We start from the raw sequence: 24,414 nt of genomic DNA, 5'->3' as shown, positions 1-24,414 counted from the left end.
TAAGCACCGGTTTGAGCACCGTTTGAGCACCGGCACCGTTTCAAAAGTACCGATTTGGCACCGGTATCGGATAAAACCTAAACGATACCCATCCCTACTCTTCAGTCACACATGCCCATCACTACATCCATGATCCTTCTCTGTGGTCTATCCTAATATACCCAGCCTTTTTCTCTAACTTTGTCTCCAAACTATTCAGCCTAAGCTGTGCCTCCTTCTCTTGGTCACTAACTTTAACTTTGTCACCTCCACTTCTGCCTCCTGTCTTTTTTTCCCCCTCCCGTTTCATTCTTGCTGCTATCCTCCTGTCACCAATTCCATTTGATTCTGTTTTATTTATATAGCACCAATTCAAAAAAGCATTGGAATATTATATTGGAAGATAAAGTCCCTGGAATAAATCCCCAACAATCATACAACGCCCTCTGGGCAAACACTTGGCAACAGTAGAAAGGAAAAACTCCCTTTAACAGGTAGAAACGCTCAGGGAGAGGTGGCCATCTCCTGTGACCAGTTGGGGTAAGAAGAGGAAGAAGGGACAAAAAACCCAATGTGGAAGAGAGCCAGAGATTAATAATAACTTATGATTGAATGCAAAGTGGTGCATAAACACAAAAAGTGAAAATGAGGTGATTGAAGAACAAACAATGTATCATGGGAAGCTCCCTGCAGTCTAGGCCTTTTGCAGCATAACTAAGGGAAATTTCAGGGTTGCCTGATACAGCCCTAATTATAACCTTTTAAAAAAATCAGTTTTAAGCTTAATATTCAAAGTAGAGAGAGTGTCTGTCTCCTGAATCCAAACAGGGAGCTGATTCTATAGTGGAGGGGCCTGAAAGATGAAGGCTCTTCTTCCCATTCCACTTTTAGAAACTCTAGTAGAACCACAAATTCTCTATTTATGCGGTATGGTACTGTGAGATCTTTAAGACAAGTTAGGACCTGATTATTCAAGACCTATTACCTGTGGAAAAATCACCTGACATTCATCTTTATCCTATGTTAACTCTTTCTCACCTCTCTGTCCATTGCTTTGCATGGTCGACCCCAAGTATTTCAACTCACCCACCTCCTCATTGCATCTTGACCTTTCCACCTGCCTCTCTCATTCACAGGCATGGCTCACTCCTATTAACGTTCATTCCTCTTTGGTACATACCTTCATATCTTAGTGCTCTCGTAGACCTCTCATTTGATTGAATTCTTTAAAATACATTTTGGCATAGGAGCCATCTAAATGCTCACATTTAAGTTACTTAAGCAGACCCTGCCTTGGTTGATACTATTTTAAACAATTTTGCTGTTAACGTAATTACCTAAAACTCAATGATAAACTCGTGGGACCGAGTTTTTACTCGTTGCTATCCATACAAAACATACTAAAAACACGATTAGATTAGATTTTTTTTTTAACCAGATTTGGACACAAAATGGGAATCATGCAATTTGTATAAAAAAAAAATTAAAACAAAACCTACTGAAAAAACTGTCAAAAGAGCTAGGAGTATTATATGTATTAGTATTGCTATTTTTAATGGATTTCCTCACAGCGTTTCGTGACGTTGCTTTGAGACCCGGATATGGGATCAGAGTGAGAGCTCTTCCCTGTAGAGACCTGTCTGTGAGCTGAGCTCCAGCCTCCGGTGAACGTCACACGTTGGGGAAGTCCGTCACCGCGGCTGTTGGACCTGCTGCAGCTTTCGAGGTTCCGATCGGTTCCATTTTTTTTTATTTAGGTTCAAACTGAGACTGTTAACGTCGGGCTCTAAACCAATTGTCGATCAACGAAAACGCTTTGGATTTTAACTGTCTTTATACTAATCCCGGAAACCCGTCAGTAAAGCGAAAGTTGAGAGAGTCGAGATGAGCGTGGAGGCGTACGGGCCGAGCTCCCAGACCCTCACCTTCCTGGACACCGAGGAAGCGGAGTTGCTCGGAGCGGACACCCAGGGCTCGGAGTATGACTTCACCGACTTCACCCTTCCCAGTCAGACGCAAACTCAAGGGCAGACACAGAGCCAGCTGGACAGCCAGGTCTGAGGTTTTCAATTTCACAGGAAGGCACGAGAAAGCGCGCTTTACTGACGCTAGCTGTAGTTAGCTAGCTGACCCAGCGCTACCTGTTAGCCGGCTAAATTGGATAGCATTACTTAGCTCAGTGTTAGCTGGGTTGCAGCGTTAGCAAGCCCCTTAACTAAACTTCTGAAGTAACAGTAATTGTATTTTTATCTTTATTTTGAACTGTGTTAAGTAAACTAAACTCGTGAGCGTAACTGTAAAAATCATAGAGAAAATTCATGAGCGCTGACAACCTGTCAACTTATAATTTAGTGGCTCTCTCAGCGCTGTGTGCCTGGCTGCTAATCGTTAGCGGTGAGTTTGTTCAGTAAAGCAGGTGTTGTGCTGCAGGTAAATGGTCCCGATGAGGGTCTTCACAACGGTGGAGTGGATGATTCCGTGGCCAAAGCCAGCCAACTGTTGGCCGAGCTGAACTTTGAGGAGGATGAAGAGGACACGTACTACACTAAAGACCTGCCCTTGCACGCGTGCAGGTACGCTGGAAAAAAACCGCACCGTGGCAGGATGTCAGCAGACTGTGCGTTACCGATCAACTGATTGCAGTACATTAGTTAGTGATCGTCATCTACATCACTAGTATGCTGTACAATTTTTAGCTACTCACAATGGTTGAATTGTAGTGCACTATCAGAGGTTTATAATTTTAGTGCTACGATACGATTCACGTGGCCCTGATGAAATGTCAACCAGCTTTAATACTTTTCACATTACTGCTTGAATCTCATTCCTGTTTACTTTCATAATCCTGTAAGAATACTAAACATTAAATTGACAGTGAAATTTAGGTAAAAGCTTTTAATAAGAATTGGCAGTTAAATATGCAATTTAAATGTATTTAACTCTCTTAAATTGGCTTTCTGGGAGTGTTTGTGTGCATTCTTGTTGAAACTTATGAAATACTGTACATGTTTTTGACACCTATTGAATATGAATTAGCTTCAAGAGTCCTGCATGTATGGCGGCAACATATTCCCATGACATTTCATATTTGTGTTTGAGGCATGTGAGCATGTAGCATTTGACAGGGTCTGTATAATATGCTGACTCCTTTGACATCCGATATCATGTGTGTACAGTTGGTCTTTTGCTCTTGTTGTGTTTGCTCTGAACACTGCTGTGGTTGTTCCTTACAGCTACTGTGGTATCCACGATCCAGCGTGTGTGGTGTACTGCAATACCAGCAAGAAGTGGTTCTGTAATGGGCGTGGCAATACATCCGGCAGGTGCGTCGTCAGCTTGTCTTTATTTAATTGCATGTAGGAATCGGAAAGTGAAACTACTAATAACCTGAAACGATAACAATGAAATTTTCACACACTTCTGCCAACACCAGCCATATTTTGACAGACAGGTCATGTGGCATGTGTGTAATGAGAGATCTGTGAGAAGTAGATGGCAACTCTTGTATTTGCATTGGTTGAACAGAGGGCGTGTTCAGGTTTATTTACTGTAGATGCTACCAAGCAGTGTAATAGGAATCGTATCCTATTCACAGCCTTTGTTCATAACTGTGAAGTGGGCCGTTTCCCACTTTTGCTCTCGGGCTCAGTGTCAGTTTTTTAATTTTCTGTTTGGTTTGACTTCCATTGTCTGCCTCGCAGCCATATTGTGAACCATTTGGTGAGAGCGAAATGCAAAGAAGTGACTCTGCATAAAGATGGGCCGCTGGGCGAAACCGTGCTGGAATGTTACAACTGCGGCTGTCGCAACGTCTTTCTCCTGGGCTTCATCCCAGCAAAGGCTGATTCTGTGGTGGTGCTACTCTGCAGGTATGTTGCTGGGGACTGTCCTGATTGAAGCAGGACAATATTCTACCTCTGTGAAGCTTGATCTGAATATTTACATTTGACTCTGGAAGTTTATGATAAAGTTCTTTTCTTCTCAGTTATTTAGGTTTCTCCCCCTTACTTTAGACTTTAGGACACTGGTAAAGAGGCCTTGAGATGCCTGAATAATGAGATAGACAGGAAAAAATGGCCAACAGATGAAGGTTCATGAACAAAATTGATGAACCTTTTTATTTTAATGTATTTTTGCTAAAGAGAGCTCTTCTTTTGCAAAATGGAATAATTTAGGGTAAATAATCTTGTCAGAAATTTATATGAAACACGTATTTAGAAATTTTTAATTGACCTGTGTATTGCAGCCCCCCCACATAGGCTCATATTTGTTTTCAGACATATTAAAGCAGCTCAAAAGAGACTCAGAACAGTCAAGAAGATGTTCTAGGTTTTTTATGGTTTTGTTTTTTTTCAAGTTAATAAAAAGAACTGGGCAGGCTTTGCATAAATGTTATGGTTTTATATTTTTTACCTTCAGTGGTCTGCTTAGACTGACTTAGCGACTGTGGCTCAGGGGGTTGGGAATCGCATCTGTAACCGGAAGGTCGCCGGTTCGATCCCAGGGCTCTCTGTCCTGGTCATTGTGTCCCTGGGCAAGACACTTTACCCTACTTGCCTACTGGTGTTGGCCAGAGGGGCCGATGGCGCGATATGGCAGCCTCGCTTCTGTCAGTCTGCCCCAGGGCAGCTGTGGCTACAACCGTAGCTTGCCTCCACCAGTGTATGAATGTGAGAGTGAATGAATAGTGGTACTGTAAAGCACTTTGGGTGCCTTGAAAAGCACTATATAAATCCAATCCATTATTATTATTAGGATTAATTGTTCATTGCTGTTTGTGAAGGAGGTTAATGGAACTTGCTGCTCTCGTGATACTTTCTCTTCATGGTGGAAGTGTGAGAAACTCTGCTTTTGCCCTCTGATCAACAGAGTTCAGCACAGACACAGAGCTGTGTGCGTACATACATTATGTACTATGGCAGATGAATAGAGCTACAACACTTCTGGACTGTTACTTTCTGTTTGTGCTGGAAGTGGGATATAAAGTCCCCAGCGTGGATTTTTCTGTCACACAAACACCAATGTGTTCAGCGAAGACAGAGCCAGTGTTCTGACTATAGTGCATATTATGTGCTATCAATCAAAGTAGTGAACAGGCAGTCAGCTATAGAGTCTGCAGCTGTTGTCTCTGGACCGCCCTACTAATGTGCATTAAGCTTGAAATAGAGCTTGCGGCTCTGACAGTAAACATAACCCTCTGTATGGCCTCATGGACTTGCAGTAAGAAGTACTGTGATTTAACAGTAGTTCGATTAGTTTGAAACCTCCAATACTTGGCCTGAATTTTGTGCCTCCATTCAGGCAGCCCTGTGCCAGCCAAAGCAGCCTGAAGGACATCAACTGGGACAGCTCGCAGTGGCAGCCGCTGATCCAGGACCGATGCTTTCTGTCCTGGCTGGTGAAGATCCCATCAGAACAGGAGCAGCTTAGAGCCCGTCAGATCACGGCCCAGCAGATCAACAAGTTGGAGGAACTCTGGAAGGTACGATCCACTTGTATGCCTTTTGCTCTTTCAGGGCTTGTAAGAGTGTTGACTTTGTTTTTATTGTTTTTTTTGTGGGTTTCCTACAGGACAATCCCACTGCCACCTTGGAAGACCTGGAGAAACCTGGAGTAGATGAGGAGCCCCAGCATGTACTGCTGCGTTACGAGGATGCTTATCAATACCAAAATATATTTGGCCCTTTGGTCAAATTGGAAGCTGACTACGACAAGAAGCTTAAGGAGTCACAGGTACCTGAACATGGTTCCACACAGAGGTGCCTGGAATGTGGTTACTGGTGTTTTACTTCCAGAAATGTACATGGCTAAAGTTTTTAATCTTTAAAAAGCCTTTAATCATTTAATGATTTTAATGGTATGGTGAGGATTATTTTATTTTCATGCTGAAGCAGGATGTGATGATAGATTTTCCTGACTACAGATGCGATCTGAAATGTGTTTTTGTGGCATAAGGCACTTTTCTGATCAGGTGTTTTTACTTTATTTTCTGCAATATTGTCATAGCTGTGATATCTGTATTATTATTCCTGATGTTTTGATCATTTTTTCCTCCTTTTTCAGACTCAAGATAATATAACAGTTAGGTGGGATCTGGGGCTGAACAAAAAGCGGATTGCCTATTTCACTCTTCCTAAGACGGATTCAGGTGGTAATTCTCTAAACTTTCCTTCCTCCCAGTGGTTCTGTGGTACAGATGTAGCTCCCATCCTACTCCCCCCCCCTCAGGCCTTGCACGCAACCTCCCCCATCCCTGCATCTTTTGGTGGCATGTGTGCGTGTTTTGTTTTTGTTTTTTTGTTTTGTTTTTTTCTCCTCTTACCTCTGTTTTGTGTTGTGGGGTTAGATGAGGGCACGGTATTGTATCATGTGTTTTCATAAACTTAGCCCTGTCCTTAAATACTTCTGTATGCAAGTTTCTAACTTGTGTCCTTTCACTTGACCCCAGATATGCGGCTGATGCAAGGTGATGAGATTTGTCTGCGGTACAAGGGAGACCTGGCCCCGCTGTGGAAGGGCATCGGTCATGTCATCAAGGTCCCAGACAGTATCCTTTGCACAGCTGATATGATCTGTTTCTTAATGTTGCCTTCCAGCGTGGCCCTTTACGGCAGCAGTGACTGTCCTAACCGAGAAGTACAGACAGCAAAGCCCACACTCACCCACTAGAAGTATTTTACAGATAATGCTGGATTTCCTTAATAGCCCGTGTTTAAAGACTATGGAGATGAAATTGCCATTGAGTTGCGGAGCAGTGTTGGAGCACCTGTGGAAATCCCCCACAACTTCCAGGTGGACTTTGTGTGGAAGTCGACTTCCTTTGATAGGTAAGCTGTTTTATGCCAGAGCATTTAGCGACATGGCGTACCAAAAGGTCTTTTCTTCCTTTCCTTTCATTTCCACCTCATGTTTTCAGTAGATTCATTGTGTCTTGTCTTTTCTTTTTTTTTTTTATTTGACTACCAGTTGTAAAGATTTCAGCTTAATTTAAATGCATTTGGTAAGCTATTTTTGGCAGTAACGGCTGACTTAGTTGTTTATGTCCTGCTGCAGGATGCAAAGCGCCCTGAAGACGTTTGCGGTGGATGAGACCTCAGTGTCTGGCTACATTTACCACAAACTCCTGGGGCATGAAGTCGAGGATGTCACCATTAAGTGCCAGCTGCCAAAGCGCTTCACTGCCCCAGGCCTTCCTGACCTCAATCACTCACAGGTCAGACTTGGACATCGTAACTCATACGAGAAAACTTTTAGATGGCCATAATCTCAGTGTAGGACATAGTGTAACTTTAGTTGATTTATTTACTGTACATTAGTGCAACAAAGACATTCATCTTTGTAAATTAATTTAGAAAACTCAAAGAATAAGAAAAGATTTCTGTTATGATCGGCAAAAAGTGTTTTGTGTTTTTGGCAAACTGCGTTTGTTTTAAGTATCCAGTTGATTTATTTTGTTTCTTGCATGTTCAGGTGTATGCTGTGAAGACGGTGCTTCAGAGACCTCTTAGTCTGATCCAGGGGCCTCCTGGCACTGGGAAGACCGTCACCTCTGCCACGATTGTGTACCACTTGTCCCGACAGGGCAACGGGTGAGGCAAAAATTGAGTTAACCCTTTTATACTTGAAGCGTGTTATAGGGCTGCTCGATTATGGCAAAAATGATAATCACGATTATTTTCACTGAAATTGAGATCTCGATTATTTGACGATATTTATTTAACCCTTAAGACCTACTATAGAACCAAGTCCGCCAGAGCTTATATTATATTTTTTACATGTTGTAGTGCCATTGGTGGGAGCATTTCAAGTTGCTATACAACTGTTATAGCTCATATTTTAATAATATGTATGCATTAAGTCCATAGTAACTACATTAATTGCAAAAAAGTGCAATAAACTACAAAAAAAATTGAAAATCGTTTTTGATTTTTTTTACATATATTTCTACTTTGAGAAATTTAAGAGGTTTATCCCTCAAAACTTTAAATACAAAAAAGTTGCAAAAAATAGTTTACAACAACAGGAAATTTATTTTGAGTGTCTTCATAGTTTTATTTTGGAGATACATTAATTTTTATATACTGCAGGAAAAACGAAAAAACAATCCTATGATGCAAATTTGCAAAGAAAACAGCAGTTGCATCAAAATAAACTATTTCCAGCAGTGCAATTCTAGTTCTAAGCATCCCAGCAACTATTCAGAAAAGTCAAACATGACCAGTATCCGGTTGTTCAGTCTGACGTCACTAGCCGTGTCTGGGTCTAAACTCCGCTGCAGGTCCATATATCAAACGATCACTATGGCATTACTGAGAGTTGAAAATCTGTCTAAAGTCTTTCATCTTTAATAAAATGATCAGCGTTCTGCTCTACCAGGTGTAACAATTGAGTTTAACATCCAGGCATCCATGAAAACGGAATTTATGACATTTAACAGAGTTAGAAGTTAGCAGGGAGTTAGCTTGCTAGCTTCCATCTAAATACAATATAGCATGTCCTGACTGCTGGGTTTTGGAAACAAATTAAAACGTACAGCTCTGTTATCACTTCCAACATAAATGAAGACAGAAAATTAAACAGCAGTGACGTTTGTAGGGTTACTGAAGTTGGGCTAGCTGGTATATAATGATGTGCTACGTGACCGCTAGCGACACAGCTATGTTAGCTTAATATAAACAAGCTAACCTTTTTTCCACTCGATAAAAGTTACCGTGAGTGTTCTCGGTGGTCAGGAACAAATGTAATCGCATGGCAGGATGTTGTAAACGGACCAAACTTCAGCCAGGAGAACAACTGAGATAATCCATCCACAATACGAGGTTAGTCATTCATATACTGCTGCATGGGCTGGGCTGTAGTTACATCCTAAGGTTTTAAAAACTGAGCTTAAATAAATAATTAGCGGTAATAAAAGCCGAGGGAGGTCAACAGTGATCACTGACTGTTTTAGGAGCTTTTTGAGATCAAATAGAAGAAAATACATAACATTAAACATGTTAACAACACAAAAGCCATATTAAACGCAGACTACTTTAGACCCGGAAGTAGGATTCGTCGCGTCATCACTGAACAACCGGATAGGCTTTTAAGGCCTACAAGTAAAAAAAGCTACAATTTCCGCGGAAATGACGTCACTTCCGGTTTCGGGCAGGAAATGGCGGACATGTGACAGTTCGCGCTGACATCTGTTTAACTGTGGGAAGTGTTACGAACAGCTGATCAGATGGCAAAGCGTGTTTCTGGAATATTGTGTTTTTGTTGCTGCAAGCGCTTTTTATGCCGTTTTTGCAAAGCTTTATGTGGAAGGAAACCGTGACCGAGGACAAGCTGATGGCATCAGATGTAAGTACAACTCCTCCGGTTTATTGCGCTAGCTTACACGGTTCTGGTTCTACAGGGATTTAAAAATAGTTACACAAAACGGAGCGTGCTGCTCTGACCGGTTTTAAAGGGTTAACAATGACTTTAAAAAATTATATAAAATAGTGTGCAACACCACTGAAGTTTTTTTTTACCTCTCTTTTCCAAATAACTTCTGCTTAGCTTTCCGAGCTTCCCTCGGGTCCTCTTAATCAGCGGTCTCCAACCTTTTTTGCGCCACGGACCGGTTTATGCCCGGCAATATTTTCACGGACCGGCCTTTAAGGTGTCGTGGATAAATGAGGGAGGGGCTAATAATCGGTTCAGTCATTTTTAATGATCGTTGAAAGCCCAGATCGTAATCGTGATTAAAATTCGATTAATTGAGCAGCCCTAGCGTGTTATTATTCCAGTCGTGTAATTCTTGTTCCCTTTCTCTCTGTGGTGCATGTGTCCTGTAGACCAGTTTTGGTGTGTGCTCCCAGTAACATTGCTGTGGACCAGCTGACTGAGAAGATCGATAAGACTGGACTGAAGGTTGTCAGGCTGTGTGCCAAGAGCAGGGAGGCCATAGAGTCCCCTGTGTCTTTCCTTGCTTTACACAACCAGATCAGCAACATGGACAGGTCAGTAACATGAGGGGAAATAGTCCTTCATTTTCCAGGTGTGACCATGTTATATCACAGATTTGGTGTTGTAATGTACTGGTGTAAATAATCTGATGTGTCTTTGTCTCCACAGTATGCCGGAGCTTCAGAAACTACAGCAGCTAAAAGATGAGACTGGCGAGCTGTCGTCTGCTGATGAGAAACGCTACAGGGCTCTGAAGCGCACTGCTGAGAGGGAGCTGCTCATGGTGAGGAGGTGTTGGTTTTCACTTTAAATGCGGCTGGAAGTCGGCGATTTCAGGCATTCTTGGTGCAACAAGTGATTTCAGTCAAACATTGTTTGCCTCTGAGAATTATTCTGCAGAAGCAGTGGCCTAATTTATACATTTAATTTTTAACTACAAGTTGTGGTGCTGATCACTGAGGGCAGCAGCATTTAAACATCCACCACATTAGTTGTCCACATCCTTAGTTGCCTCTCCCTATTATAGACAGTTGCTGCTACACTACTGTGTAGCTAAATCCTGCAACTCCACTGGCCTCAGCCAGTCAGCACATGACAGTACAGGAGAAGAAAATATCCCATTTGAACTGGCTGTCTGTACCAGTCCATTAAGATGATTCAATAGCTTCTTCAACCTGAGATGCAGATAATGATCATAATTTCCTCTTTGTTGTCCAGAATGCTGACGTAATCTGCTGCACTTGTGTCGGAGCTGGAGACCCTCGTCTGGCCAAGATGCAGTTCCGTTCGATCCTGATCGATGAGAGCACCCAAGCCACTGAGCCCGAGTGTATGGTGCCCGTGGTGTTGGGAGCAAAGCAGGTGCAAAACCCAAACAGCTGCATCAGTTCCCAGCTGCTGCTGTTTGCTTTGGTTTCTGTCGTTTTTTTTGCATTAACAGTAAATGAAGAAATACTTTGGCACATGTCAACTAAAAATGTAAAGCTTTGTCATTTAAACTGTAGTAGCAGCTACTGTCAAGTATTAAAACTTTCAACAGTCTGAACATTAATATCTTGTGTTGTGTTGTGTTGTTAAACTAACCAAAGCGTCACGCTTATGTGGCTCTTCTTCCTCCACACAGCTTATTCTGGTGGGTGACCACTGCCAGTTGGGTCCTGTGGTGATGTGTAAGAAGGCGGCTAAAGCAGGTCTGTCGCAGTCCCTGTTTGAGCGCCTAGTGGTCCTGGGGATCCGGCCGATCCGCCTGCAGGTCCAGTACCGTATGCACCCGGCTCTCAGTGCCTTCCCCTCTAACATTTTCTATGAGGGATCCCTGCAGAATGGCGTCACTGCAGGTTTGTTACGATCTGGCAGTTCACTATCTGGTTTGATGAAGGAGCAAATTGATTTCCACACTGATTAGTAGAAGATCCACCAACTTATAACTTAACAATAATTAGACCGTCCTGTTCTCCTCAGCTGACCGCATCAAGAAGGGCTTTGATTTCCAGTGGCCACAACCAGACAAGCCCATGTTCTTTTACGTTACTCAAGGTCAGGAGGAGATTGCCAGCTCTGGAACCTCGTACCTTAACAGGTAAGTTCTCACATTTTGTTTGTTACTTGGTGGCATTTCACTTCAATCCTACTTAAATTTGCTGACGTAATTTGTTTTGGCCCCTGGTTTAAAGCAACTGTGGACGTGATTGCTTTTTTTTTTTTGGCATCAGTTTGCCATAGTTAACTTTAAATCATTGTCCCAATATTGATACGATTGACTGTTTTTTCAGGACTGAAGCTGCCAACGTGGAGAAAATCACCACCAGGCTGCTGAAGGCGGGAGCCAAACCCGATCAGATCGGCATCATCACCCCGTACGAGGGTCAGCGCTCCTACCTGGTCCAGTACATGCAGTTCAGCGGCTCCCTGCACACCAAACTCTATCAGGTATCACTTATAACACAAATGCAAAAATACCCTTTTCCAGCAAACACTTTATAGTTACACACATTAGGAGATATACCAGGACAACATCAACATGGAGCAGTTAGGAGTAGGACGTCCCGTCTCCCCCACAGAGGAGATGGACAAAAAAGAAAGTGAACAACTGGAGAGCCCGAGTTGAGAGTAGACCAACATGAAGTTATTGTTTAAAGTTTAGCACACGACCACTCAGATTTGGTCCTCTGTTTTTGCAATGCAATTTCACCTTTTATCGTGATTCATTATAGCAAGTGGAAATTGCCAGCGTGGACGCCTTTCAGGGCAGAGAGAAGGACTTCATCATCCTGTCTTGTGTTCGAGCCAACGAGCACCAGGGAATTGGCTTCCTGAACGACCCTCGCCGTCTCAACGTGGCGCTGACCAGGGCCAAGTAAGAACTGTTAAAATAATCACAGTGGACAGATGAAGCACGGCTCAATGTATCGTGCGTTTCTGATTTGAATGACTCATGTGTCAAATTTAGCTTCATTTTAACGATCAGGCTATATGAACACACACTAGATTGACTCTGTTCTGCGCACACAACATTTCACACTGTGTGATTTGTGTAAGCTGCAACCTACCCCTCATCAGTTGTCTTATGTCTGAAGGTATGGTGTCATCATTGTGGGCAACCCCAAGGCGCTCTCCAAGCAGCCACTGTGGAACAACCTGCTGAACAACTACAAGGAGCAAAAGGTCCTCGTGGAGGGGCCCCTAAACAACCTGAGGGAGAGCCTCATGCAGTTCAGCAAGCCCCGCAAACTGGTCAACACCATCAACCCTGTGAGTAGGACGCGTCATACATTTTTTTAATTTTTTTTTTATTTTTTAAATGATGTATGAATCCAAACTAATACTGGGAATTGGCACCTGAGTAACAGTGGAAGTTGAGTTAAAAAGTAGTTTAGGATCGTGATACCTTTCCATTACTACCTGCTTGGATTGACTTGACTCTGTTCGACTGGCATTCCATTACAACCTAATGTGCATGGTCGTCGTCACAGCAACGCGGCCAAGCGTCCTGTGACGTAAATTAGTATCCAACAAGATGTGTTTTTGTGAACAAGATGCTCGTGACTCATTGAAGCTGGTTAGTGCAAATCAGTCAAATTTGTTCTAAACATCACCGGTGTTTTCCAGGGAGGACGTTTTATGAGCACTGCAATGTACGATGCCCGTGAGGCTCTCATCCCTGGTTCTGCATACGACCGGAGCAATGGTAATATGTCAGCTTTTTTTTTTTTTTTTTTAAATCAGCAAAACTTTGCATGTCATGTCTTATCGATACTGATGATCTCTTTCAGGTGGACGTCCATCTAATATGTACTTCCAAACACATGACCAGATTGGGATGATTGGTGCAGGCCCAGGTCCCATGGCTGCTATGAATATTCCTATACCCTTCAACTTGGTGATGCCACCAATGGCTCCACCTAGCTATCTAGGTCAGCCCAATGGCCCTGCTGCAGGTACGATAACAGCAAAAGGAGAAGTGAGGAAAGTTTGTTCTTCATTGAAACTGCAAATCTAAACCTAAGAAGGAGAAAAAAAAAAAAAAGGGGGGGGGGGGGGGGAGTTGATAGACCTCCTCCAGCATTGCTCGGACTAGTCCCACCTCAGACTACCTTACGGCACGCAGACGGGTTATTCTGGATGTGTTGTTTTTTTTTGTTTGTTTTTTTTTTTTTTTATGTTCAGTGATTCCAAAAAATTGCTGCTCACTGAGGGCATAATGCAAAGTCCTTCAATGATATTTGATAACTGTCACTTCTCATGCCTTATACCTACCCAGCATAATGACTTGACAGGTTGTGATTTTATTTTTTATTTTTTTCGTTCCTCCCCCTCCTTAAAGGGCGTGGAGCAATGAAAGGTAAGCCTGGGCGTGGTGGGCGGCAGAGGGTCCGTGGTTCAGCACACCAGGGTACCTGTCAGGGTAATGGACCCAACAGTCAGGCCAGCCAGGATGGAGCCTCCCAATCCTTCTCCCAGGGGCCACTGACACAAGGCTACATCTCCATGAGCCAGCCCTCACAGATGAGCCAGCCTGGCCTCTCCCAGCCAGAGCTCTCCCAGGTAACGTGTCACTGTTGCTTAAAGAAAGGATATGCAGCAGAGATTAACGCTAATTTAATGACAACCAAGTTTAACTGCTGCCATAAATATCATCAGTGTTGCTGTTTCATTAATAATCTCTTGGGTTGTGATCATGCATTAATCCTCTGAGAAATTTTTGTTTTGAAATTAACCTGGAATGATGAGTTGCTACATATCTTTTAAAATCATTATAAATACCAGTCTCCTATCTAGACCAGAGAAACTGTATTCTAATCCAGATTCATTCAATTTAAATAAATAAATAAAAGCATTACTAAGATTGAATTAGAAAAGGTTAAAGAAAAAGTTTCCTGTCTAAACACTTTGCAGTGTTTTCCACCTCAGGAACTACCAGGCACTTTTTGATTGGCCATTGTGTGTTCTCACTTTGCAAAAGTTCTGCAGCAGTTCATTCAGGGCTGTTTTCAGGGGAGATAAAAGTGCTTGCTCAGGGGCAGGTACGTCTGAGTGTCCCTTGAAAACGTCTGGATGACTCTCAACACTGATCGGTTAAACTCTGAAGGCGTCGGTGGACAAACTTGAACAATCTTGGATGGAAAAACAACTGATTTGTGTACCGTTATGTCCTCCAGGACAGCTACCTGGGTGACGAGTTCAAGTCCCAAATCGACGTGGCTTTGTCCCAGGACTCGACCTACCAGGGTGAACGTGCGTACCAGCATGGCGGCGTGACTGGACTGTCGCAGTACTGAAGTGTAAGTACATGAACTATGTCTTTAGCTGCAGTGTAGTGTCAAAGTATTAAGAGGAAAGGTGATCACATGACTGATTGCCACAAGCTTCAGGTGTCTCACTGATCTTGGCTAACTTACAATATATTTTAAGTCCAGTTTCACATAAAACTTTGTGAAAGTGCCTGAAACCTCAGGAATCATCCACTGGAAATGTTATATAATAATTGACTTGTGGATGAGCTAAAATCACATCAGGCATATAAAACATGTTATGCAAAAGCTCTAACCAGCTCAACTTTTCTCATCCGTGTTGTCTTGCAGGTTACCCAAAGAAGGGAGCTAGGCTTGAGCTGAGCTTAGTTCATCAGCTTTTTAATCTGGGAAATAATAAAAACATAAAATGGATACCTGTTTTCCTCTGCTACAACCGAAGCACCACCAAGTGAAAGCGACGGGATAGCGAAACCAAACCAATGACCAGCGAGAGAAACAAAGAGGGTAGAAGAAGAGAGCACGAACAGACAAGCAGGGAGATGGCATAAGAGGCCGAGTGAACAAGTGAGAGGCAGGAACCAATGCCCGTGAAGGAGGGAGGTCGAAAAGATGGCGGCTTGTGGTCGGGCTGCTGAGGGAAACACGAGAGGTCCAAACGGTCTCTCATGGGAATCCAAATGAGGTTGAGCTCCAAATAAAATAATCTTCCCAACACCTTCCCATCCACAGCGTCTGAGAAAAGTTTATACGCTCGTCTTCAGGTGAAGATCGTAGATTTTCAGCAGAATTTGAAGAAACCTGGTTTCACGACCTGGTTGCCGTTCTGCTTCCCCATGCTTAAAAGCTGGTTGACTATCAACCTGTGCAGTGCCCTGGACTGTTTTTAAAATTAGGTTTGACATGGGAGAAGCGTGCTACCTACTGTCTTCTACTGGACCCTCCAAACCTCAGCAGCCTCTAAAGAAAGCGGCAGTCGACGGACCCTCTCAGAGAGGAACGACAAACTCTGTTTCTGTGTCTGAGTCTGATATTGAAAGGCCTTTCATTTGCCTTGAGAACCACTGGCTCGTTCACAAGGTCTGCAGTGGGGTGGTTTCGACCACCCGTCAGTGGTGGAGGGGCATGGGGATTTCAGACTTTTTTTTTTTCCTTCGTTTTCAAGACATGAGACGCGAATCCCGACGATGTCGCGATCATCATGGGACAGTTTACCTTTCTTACCACAGAGCACAAAATTGCAAAAAAGTCATTGAAACTATCAAACGTGACCAGCATTGAATATTCAGCTCGGCGTCATTTGATGTTTCAGCAAAGGCTTTTTTTTTTTCCCCCTCTTATTTTAATCTTTCAGACGACGGCGTCTTTGACGTCCCGCTGTCTTTTTAAAACACCCTGTGTACGCTTACAATGGCAAATGCTTGAATGCTTTTGCTCTGAGTGATTTCCTCAGGGGATTGTGGACTGTCCACACTCATCACGTGAATCCCTGCTTAAGGTAAGAGAAACTAAACGGGGACATTTAGATGAGGCTAACAGGCAGTCGTGGCGATCAATCAACCGCAAGAAAGTAGAAGAAAAGGAAGGTGGCTGAGGCAGAGAAGGAAACATGTTAAAGTCAAAGTTTTAGGGGAAAGAGTGGACTTTTTCATACCAGATGCCACTGTGTTTTCCACCTTATGAAGCCATATTAAAGGTCACGTTGACCACCCAAATACAACGAAAGCTAATCAGGTTGAAAAGAAGTGTTTGAAATTCAGAAATGAACTTGACCCGAAAGACTTTTGGTTCCTGTGGATTCAAATTGTTCTGTTATTAACCCCCAGTCACTCACAGCAGAAAATGCCACCCAGTACTGATCGGGCGGTGGCAGAGAGATGAAATAAACAGCGAATGAGACCAGAATCAGTGCCTATAACCGCTCACCCTCAGATAAACAGCCGCAGCACAAGCATGAATGTAGTTCCAGTCAAACGACCAGCATTTCCAACAACCTTTCTGACACCAGAGGGCTTAAGAAACCCACAGAAAAGGACTTGTTTTATTTATATATTTTTATTGTTTGAATAAAATGCGAGTGAGTCTAGCAGCTGGGCTGATTGAGGGGCAGGGGATACAAAAGCCACCTTCCTTCTCTGTGAGGTAAAAAATGGAGGTTGTTAGATTTTATTTTCCCCTTCTGTGGCTGTTTGATTTGTGCTGAGCAGTTCCTCCTGAGTTGATCCACTTTGCTTTCGTCAGACATTTTGCTGCCGTGTGCATCGTTTCGTTGTGTAGTTTTACTGAAATATGGGATATATCTATTTTTTTCGTAGCAACTTGCTGAGTACAGGAATGAGCGGGACGCCGTTTCCTTTCTTTTCTTTTTTTGTATCTTCTCTTCAAACTGTCCGAAGGATTGTAGTTTTGTAACTTCTTCCAGGAATGACACTTTCTGAACACAGCAAGAATGTACTGCACCGTTGTTTCTCACCTGCTTCTTATTTCTGCACACACGTGACAATCATGTTGCGCTTTACATTGTTATGTTTGAGTTAGAAATAGTTGACATTTTAGCATATCAACTTGTTCCGGTGAATCCTAATGTGTTAGAGCTTTAAAAAAATTTAAAAAATGTTGCCGTAATATTTTTTTCCTCCCATCTTGAGCTCCAGTCAATTCCAACATGTGCAGCAATCATTGAAGATGTGATTCTGTTCCACACAGAGCGTTCATTCACCACGTCATTAGGCCGAGATTTAATTCATGAAATAAAGTCTCAATGTGATGTAAATACATATTTGAAACAGTCTTATTTGCAGTGACGTTTCATCACAAGATGCTGATTCTCTTGTTAAACTGAATCAATAAACGCTGTCAACTTCAGTTGTTTCTGTGGCTTGAATTTTATTTGCAGGTACAAATATTACAGGTTATTATACAGTGTGCAGTATATACATGAGGCGGTTTTCATGCAGTTGCCTGCGCCGCCGCTTTCTTTTTCGTCTGTCTTCTCTTCATCAGTTTCTGTTTCTGAATGCTCTCCTGGATTTTCTGTTTGAACTTCTTCTTCTGGCTCCTGATCTTCTCCAGCTCAGCTTTCCTTTTGGCCTCCAGCTCTGGATCCTGAAATGGCAGGAAATGACTTCTTGAATACCAGAATGCCAAACTCACCGTAGGGCAGGTACCAGGTATTTTAGGCACTCTATTTAAAACACGGTGAACAGAGAGGTGCCTGCTGCTATCATGTGTGTCCATATTCATTACACCTGTGCAGCCAAAACATCACACTGCTACTAAAGGCTTGTTTCACACAGGCTAGTTATGCACACGGTCATAATAACACGTACTGGTTATTCCATCAGTTCTCCGCTGCAGAAGGGCGCTGGACACTTATGATGGATTTTCTCTTGTAGAGAATCCATACTAAAAGTAGACATGGCCACAAAAAGCTACTGCCTGTGAGTGTGAGCAGCGTAACCTTTGACCCTCAGCGACCACAGCTGTGTTGTAGTCGCTGGCTTGACAAGATACAGAACCCCAATCAGAGATGACAGAGTGGTTATTAAATGTTCTCTGCTTCATGCTCTGTGTGGGCTCTCATTACTGTTACATTACGTTGTCATCACAACGGTGATGAAAGAACAAAAAAGATGTAACAGTTAAATGCAACACTGCTGCAAGGCAGACTCGTCAAATAAAAACATTTCGACTTGATTTAATTTACTTGAATCCTGCGCTTCACTTCTTTATGTCAGGTGAACATCAGAGCTCCCAAACTTTAAACTGGATGTATTTAGTCACAGGTTACTTTCCGACAGCCTCGCAGCAAAATATTGTGTGCTGTGACAAATGCCATCGTCAATGTTGCTCCAGCAGCTGCAATTACAGCACTATAAAAGACTTACACACAGTTTGCACTGGTGGAACTTTATAGCTAGCTCTAATTTTAGTTGCATATATTATTCCTTCATAATCTATATCACACAGTATCCTGTAAATAAATGAAAAATAATAATTTAAAAAAAAATCCAGCTCATTTTAAACTAAAACTTGGCTAAAACATCGTGCACAGGTGATGTATTCAGCATAAGTTACCATGGCGATTTAGCCCGGTAAAAAGAGCTCACCGAGTCATTAATCTTGCTTTGCCGTTCACCCTTCGGGAGTAGGTGATGTCATCAGGAGACAGTCAAATACTGGATAACATTTAATTTGTCTCGTATTCATAGTTTTGGCGAGTCGATGAGTAACGCTGCTGTTCTGAATGTTTATGAGCTTCAATCAACCTTAAATGTGAAGTAAAAGGCATCAAGCATGACTCGTAAAAATTTCAGTTTATAAGAAGCTGTTTATTTTTTTACAGACCTTTCATAGACTCTAGTCTAGTTTTACTATTTATATTTATATCAAACTATTAAAATTATTTTGTCCCTTCTGCCTAAGTAGCAGTCACCCCGAGATCTGGAAAATAACGTTCAACTCGACTTAAAAATATAATAATGATGCTTCTAATCAAAAACAGAATAATGTTTAAATAGTTCACTAAGAGGCTGCACTCACCTTCCCCTCCAGGATCAGCTGTTTCCTCTTGTTGATCTCTTTTTTCTCATCAAAGTCTGTTGACTCGAGTTTCTGCAACATGGAGTTTACAGTGAAAACACTTAACTGGTGAGGCAGGTTCAAAACAGGCATCCCTGACTAACGGGACAATTTTCAGACTGTCAGTCATCGTGTGAAATAACAGCGATGTTCCACTTTAACTGGATTCAGCACAGTGAAAAGCAAGAGGTGAGCATAAGTGATAAAACATCCGTACTATCTCACACTCCCGCCGGGTCACGTTGACCTGGGTGAGGATCTTCAGGACTTCCTTCTCCTCCACAGGATATTCCTTCAGCTTGGTTTCTGTAAGAAGACGAGGGGCCAGTGTTTAAACACACACACACACACACTTTGTGATATTTACAAGATGGTGATGAGCTGCAGATCTCAAAAAGCAAAAATCATTATCTAATCTCTTTTGCGATCAGAAATTGTGCAAACATCCAAGTTTAAGATAAAATACAATCTCTAAAAGTCAAAAGTTTTACATGTTTTACTTATTAATGTTACCGATGGACTACAATCTATCCTGAGGTGCAGCTTTCCTACCAGCTTTATTCACAGGTCTTTAAACTGAGCCCTAGATGCGACTTACGAATCTGTTCTTCGATGGAGTGAATCAGGTGGATGTCGTACTGCGTGACCAGCGTGATGGACACTCCGTTCCTCCCTGCAGGAGGAAAACATCACAGTGTATGAGTGGTGTTTATGTCGCGAGGAAGACGATTTCAGAAGAAAAAAAGAACCAGAAACAAAACCTGCTCTGGCTGTTCGCCCGACTCTGTGGATGTAGATCTTGGGAAGGCCGGGGGTGTTGTGATTAATGACGACCTGGACAGTTGGGATATCCAAACCTCTGTGGGTGGGAAGTAACAGGAAAACGCATGTTTCTGCATTGAAATGCTTTGTGGTGTCTCCATTGAGGAGTGACAGAAGCCTTAAACAGGCTCACACTACATAATGTCTGTGTCAGATTTGTTGATTAGTCATAAAAATGTGGCCTTTTCATTTCTTTCCAATGCTCTGCGTGCATTCTCACCTGGCAGCTACATCAGTCGCTATCAGGATTTTGTAGACGCTGGCTTTGAACTTGGCGAGGTTTGCAAATCGTTGTTTCTGAAGAACAAAAAGCACAGTCTGTTATTCTGCGGGTTCATTTATCTGCTATAAAAAGCTTTTCAACAGACTCTTTGTCCCTTTAATGACACAAATATAATTCCCAGATATTTGTAGAGGACCTCTGAGGAATTGTGAAATCTCCAACACAGAAAGCAAAGTCAAATGCTTTGTAGGTGCAAAGTTAATTGACTGCACCTCACTCAGCTGTCATTGCAAAGAAGCTGCCCTTAAAATGTCTCAGCAGGCCCCCTGCTGATGTCAGTTTGTGCCCTTGCTGCTGTTCACACAAGCCTCACCTGTTTCATCATGGAGTGCAGAGAGATGGTTGGAAAGTTAAACTCCCGCAGCATCATGGTGAGGATCTGACAGCTCCTGAATTGGTCAAGAAAATGTATTCAGTGCGACGTGAGCATAACCACGGCTACAAAAAGGCGAGAACACTCAAAGACCTGCACGCAGAAGTTTTACATCATTCATATGATCGTTTTTTTCCTCTTCTAAATCAAATATATGTTATAACATGTGGAAAATTAATGATCACAGTCCAGACTGTGCTTCATAAAACAGCACTGCCTTGCTTTAATCTGTAAATGTGCACACAGGATGCTGAACCCCTCGTGGCTTCTTACTTGCACGTGTTGGTAAAAATGATGATGGACCAATCATCATGCTCATCGGTGAATGTCTGGATCAGATGAACCAGGTAGGCGTCCTTCACCTTCTCTGGAGTGAGGATGTATCTCTGGTCCAGCTCCTCTACCGTTCGTGTTCTGACAACATCAATAACAAAAGATAAATCACTGACCACTGATTAGATTTGATATTTCAAAAATATAACAGACAGCATCGCTGAAGGTGACGGGGCTTCAGAAACATCAGGTGATGAAACACCTGAACACTGTGGAGCCTCTGTGACACAGCGCTCATGCTCAGTTAGATTCTATTACCTTTTTCTGCCCACCGAGATCAGAAAACAGATTTAACCTCACCAGGAGGAGAAAACATGTAAAGCTGAACAGAGAACATAAAGCTCAGCTGCTGAGCTGCTGTTTTATTCTGTACACACTTTCACATTTTACATCGTTTCTTTTAGTTTTCTGTGAACGTATCCGGTGAAAATCTGCACACGCCGTTTCCCAATCTGAACCCTGCTAACAGTTTTATTCGATTTCTCACTGGATCATGAATAACCTGCAAATCGCGAGACAGATGCAGGTCACTCACTCCGATTTGCTCTCCCAGAAGAACGGTTCGTTCATGGCGATGCTCTTCAGCTCCTGCAGGGTGTCGGTCAGTGTGGCGCTGAACAGCAGCGTCTGACGCTTGGCCGGCAGGATCTCCAGGATCACCTCCAGGTCTTTGGTGAAGTCGGTACAGCCCTGCTCCAGCAGCCGGTCTGCTTCATCCAAAATCTGCCACAGACAAAAAGGAGACACACAAACAGTCACTAAAACCAGGAGATATTATATACAATTACATCACAGTTACTGAACATCTAACTGTGGCTCCACAAGGTGGAAAAATACTAAACAGTGTGCACACTGGTGAAAGATTACAACTTGTATGTGACATAAGTACTTCATATAAACAGAAGTTTATGTAATAACAATAGTCTCATCATTGGATCTGGAGTTTCGGTGAACTCACCAAGAACTGGATCTTCTTCATGCTGAAGGTGTTGGAGCTGCGGATGTGATCGGCTAGTCGGCCTGGCGTTGCTACGACTACATGTGGTTGGTTGGACAGCTCCAGGGCCTGGGTCACCATGTCTGCCCACAACACAGCAGAGTCAGCACAGAGCACGAGTATCAGACAAAAGCAAACCAAGTTCATGGAAAATGGCAACACTGTTTGGTTCCTGCAGCTGAGCATCATCACATTTTGAGCAGGACTCCCACCTTTAACGGTGAACTGTGAATTCTGCACAGGTGGAATAAATTCACTCAAAGCACAACAGAAACAGGTAAATCTGGCACATTTTTACACTCTGATTAAAGGTCAGCTGCTCAATTATTTGCTTCAAAAATACTGATGAGAGATTTCAGGGGGAAAAGAATCTCTGATGTTTATTCTTTTCTTTTTTTTGTTGTTGCAAAAAACAAAAAAACAAAAACCTCAACCCAGAGATAAGAAAGTAGTTACCCATTCCACCGACGATGATGCATTCTTTCAGACCCAAAGGTTTCCCCAGGACTCGAAACTGCTCTGCAATCTGATAGGCCAGCTCCCTGAGTGACATATTTACATCATAATGAGTATTTATGGTACTGTGTAAAAATCTTGAACGACCCCTCATTTCTTTATATTTTGTTTCCAAGGATCAGACTTTCTCATTTTTTTTTTTTTTGTGGTCTTAAACAATAGTTCTTTGGGCTTTCTGAAGGTCTTTCAGAGTTACTCATTGGCCTGCTTTTCACTCATTTTCAGTCTAGTCCTTGTACCTGACCATTTTCAGATGAATGTTTTTGGTTTGTTAAGCCAACACTGACCTATGACTCATTCAAGGATAAAGGAGACACTTAGCTCAAAGGATGAACCAGTATTAGAATAACACGCTCCAAAGTAACGTGTTAATGTAATAACATTAGATTTTTCAGTAACTTAGTAACTCTAATAAATTCAGTAATCATATTGCAGTTATAATTACTACAGAGTAACTTGCCTGTGAGAAAAAAAGCAGTTTATCAAATTACTTTCTCTGACGTGCAACTAAGCAAAGTACTGCATTACTTTTAAGAGAAGCAAAGAGCAACGTGTACTGCTTTTTTAAAACTACGAGCCCAACACTACACACAACAGGCTGATCAACGAAGCAATTTTAAACCGAATCTTTAAGCACTTTGTTACCAGCTGCCTGTAATTAAAAACACATTTTTCCCATTTCTTTAGTTAAATCTGTGAAAATGAAGATAACACAGCACAAAATAGTATTTATGCACCAACCCAGTGATTCTAAATTATCACCATGAATCTTGAATGTACATCGAGGTTATTATAATGTATAATAAAACTAGATATGAAAGAAGTTAGTTACCTAAATTTAGCTAGACTTTTGGAAAAATGTAAACTAATTAAAATGACTTTGTGAACTTGAAAACGAACTAAAATAAAATACAAACATGGAGGAAATATCCTTGGCTTTTATCTTGGTAAAAAACATTATTACAGCTTGTCTGATGAGGCATTACTGAGACTCTGGATGCCCACATCTGTCCCCTGCACTGACCTGGTAGGAGTGAGCACCAGGCAGAAGATGCCGTACGGGTCCTCTGAGAGTTTCTGCAGCACTGGCAACACGAACGCTGCTGTTTTCCCACTGCCGGTCTTGGCACAGCCCATACAATCCCGACCTGTGGAAAGAAACACCTCAACAATGATGGAGCAAATGTAGAGCTGCCGAGGAAGTCCACCTCCGCTGTGTAAATAACATAGAAAGTCTTCCAGACATCCTCAACACCAGCTTAACAGTTACTCAGAGATCCTCCGGCAGGTATTACAAGCATATATGTGACAGTATCCCCGCCCTGTCTTACCTTCGAGGATAGCTGGCATGCAGTTTTCCTGGACTGGAGTGGGTTTGTTGATTCCCAGCTGTTTACACTGTTTAACCAGCCAGTCTGACAGACCGAGGGAGGAAAAGTCGCCCATTTCTGATTTACCTCGTCCTCTGAAGCTCGGTGAGATCAGCTGTGGACGCGTTTTGATAAAAGAATCGCTAAAATACTCTTATTTCAGCAAACACTAACACATCCTCGTGTATCAGGTCCGCGGGCGCTTTCTGATTACGTAACAAGAATGCGTCTTCTTCACTGGAGGAAAGTGCGCGTTGCTGCCATCTCCTGGTCGGTGTAGCGAACGACACTGAAAGCAGAGAGTGGAGCAAAAAAAAAAAAAGTTGATAGATCGGTTAATTTATTTCTGTCCCCACAGAAATCCAATCTCATCTATTCTGGAACGATGCTAAAGCTGACCCTTCATATATGAGCTGTTTCTCTGTGACATGCGCATCATTCAGCGTTTTTAACGCATTAAAATTAAAGCAGGAACA

The 24,414-nt window shown here is 42.5% G+C and overlaps 2 protein-coding genes across 5 annotated transcripts; one reads left to right on the top strand and one right to left on the bottom strand.

The window, feature by feature from the left end:
• The first annotated feature begins 1,590 nt into the window (after positions 1-1,590).
• LOC102192972 (UPF1 RNA helicase and ATPase) lies at positions 1,591-17,528 on the top strand. 4 transcript variants are annotated; one of them, XM_005730199.2, is made up of 25 exons: positions 1,591-2,034; positions 2,410-2,552; positions 3,213-3,302; positions 3,681-3,848; positions 5,281-5,461; positions 5,551-5,712; positions 6,043-6,060; positions 6,160-6,253; positions 6,428-6,526; positions 6,698-6,806; positions 7,033-7,192; positions 7,450-7,568; positions 9,801-9,965; positions 10,081-10,195; positions 10,630-10,773; positions 11,036-11,249; positions 11,374-11,491; positions 11,685-11,841; positions 12,126-12,268; positions 12,489-12,663; positions 13,021-13,099; positions 13,185-13,349; positions 13,736-13,956; positions 14,571-14,693; positions 14,994-17,528. In XM_005730199.2, exons 1-24 carry the CDS (start codon positions 1,864-1,866, stop codon positions 14,688-14,690), a joined length of 3,330 nt encoding a protein of 1,109 aa, XP_005730256.1. In that variant the 5' UTR covers positions 1,591-1,863; the 3' UTR covers positions 14,691-14,693; positions 14,994-17,528. The 4 variants fall into 4 exon arrangements, with proteins under 4 accessions (XP_005730256.1, XP_013765579.1, XP_005730257.1 ...); XM_013910125.1 differs by having other exon boundaries at positions 6,043-6,253; XM_005730200.2 differs by lacking the exon at positions 6,043-6,060 and having other exon boundaries at positions 1,592-2,034.
• Positions 17,520-24,186, bottom strand: ddx49 (DEAD (Asp-Glu-Ala-Asp) box polypeptide 49). The gene is made up of 13 exons (XM_005730202.1): positions 23,900-24,186; positions 23,593-23,716; positions 22,509-22,594; positions 22,014-22,135; positions 21,591-21,778; positions 20,996-21,136; positions 20,663-20,738; positions 20,287-20,363; positions 20,006-20,103; positions 19,843-19,917; positions 19,462-19,550; positions 19,206-19,277; positions 17,520-17,768 (listed from the first exon to the last, which is right to left on the bottom strand). Exons 1-13 carry the CDS (start codon positions 24,012-24,014, stop codon positions 17,613-17,615), a joined length of 1,419 nt encoding a protein of 472 aa, XP_005730259.1. The 5' UTR covers positions 24,015-24,186; the 3' UTR covers positions 17,520-17,612.
• Between the last annotated feature and the right edge of the window lie 228 nt (positions 24,187-24,414).

This window comes from Pundamilia nyererei, unplaced genomic scaffold, assembly GCF_000239375.1.
Source record: "Pundamilia nyererei isolate P.nyererei 1_Seehausen unplaced genomic scaffold, PunNye1.0 scaffold00036, whole genome shotgun sequence".
In the NCBI taxonomy this organism is placed as follows: domain Eukaryota; kingdom Metazoa; phylum Chordata; class Actinopteri; order Cichliformes; family Cichlidae; genus Pundamilia; species Pundamilia nyererei.
This window is presented reverse-complemented; position numbering and strand designations above follow the sequence as displayed.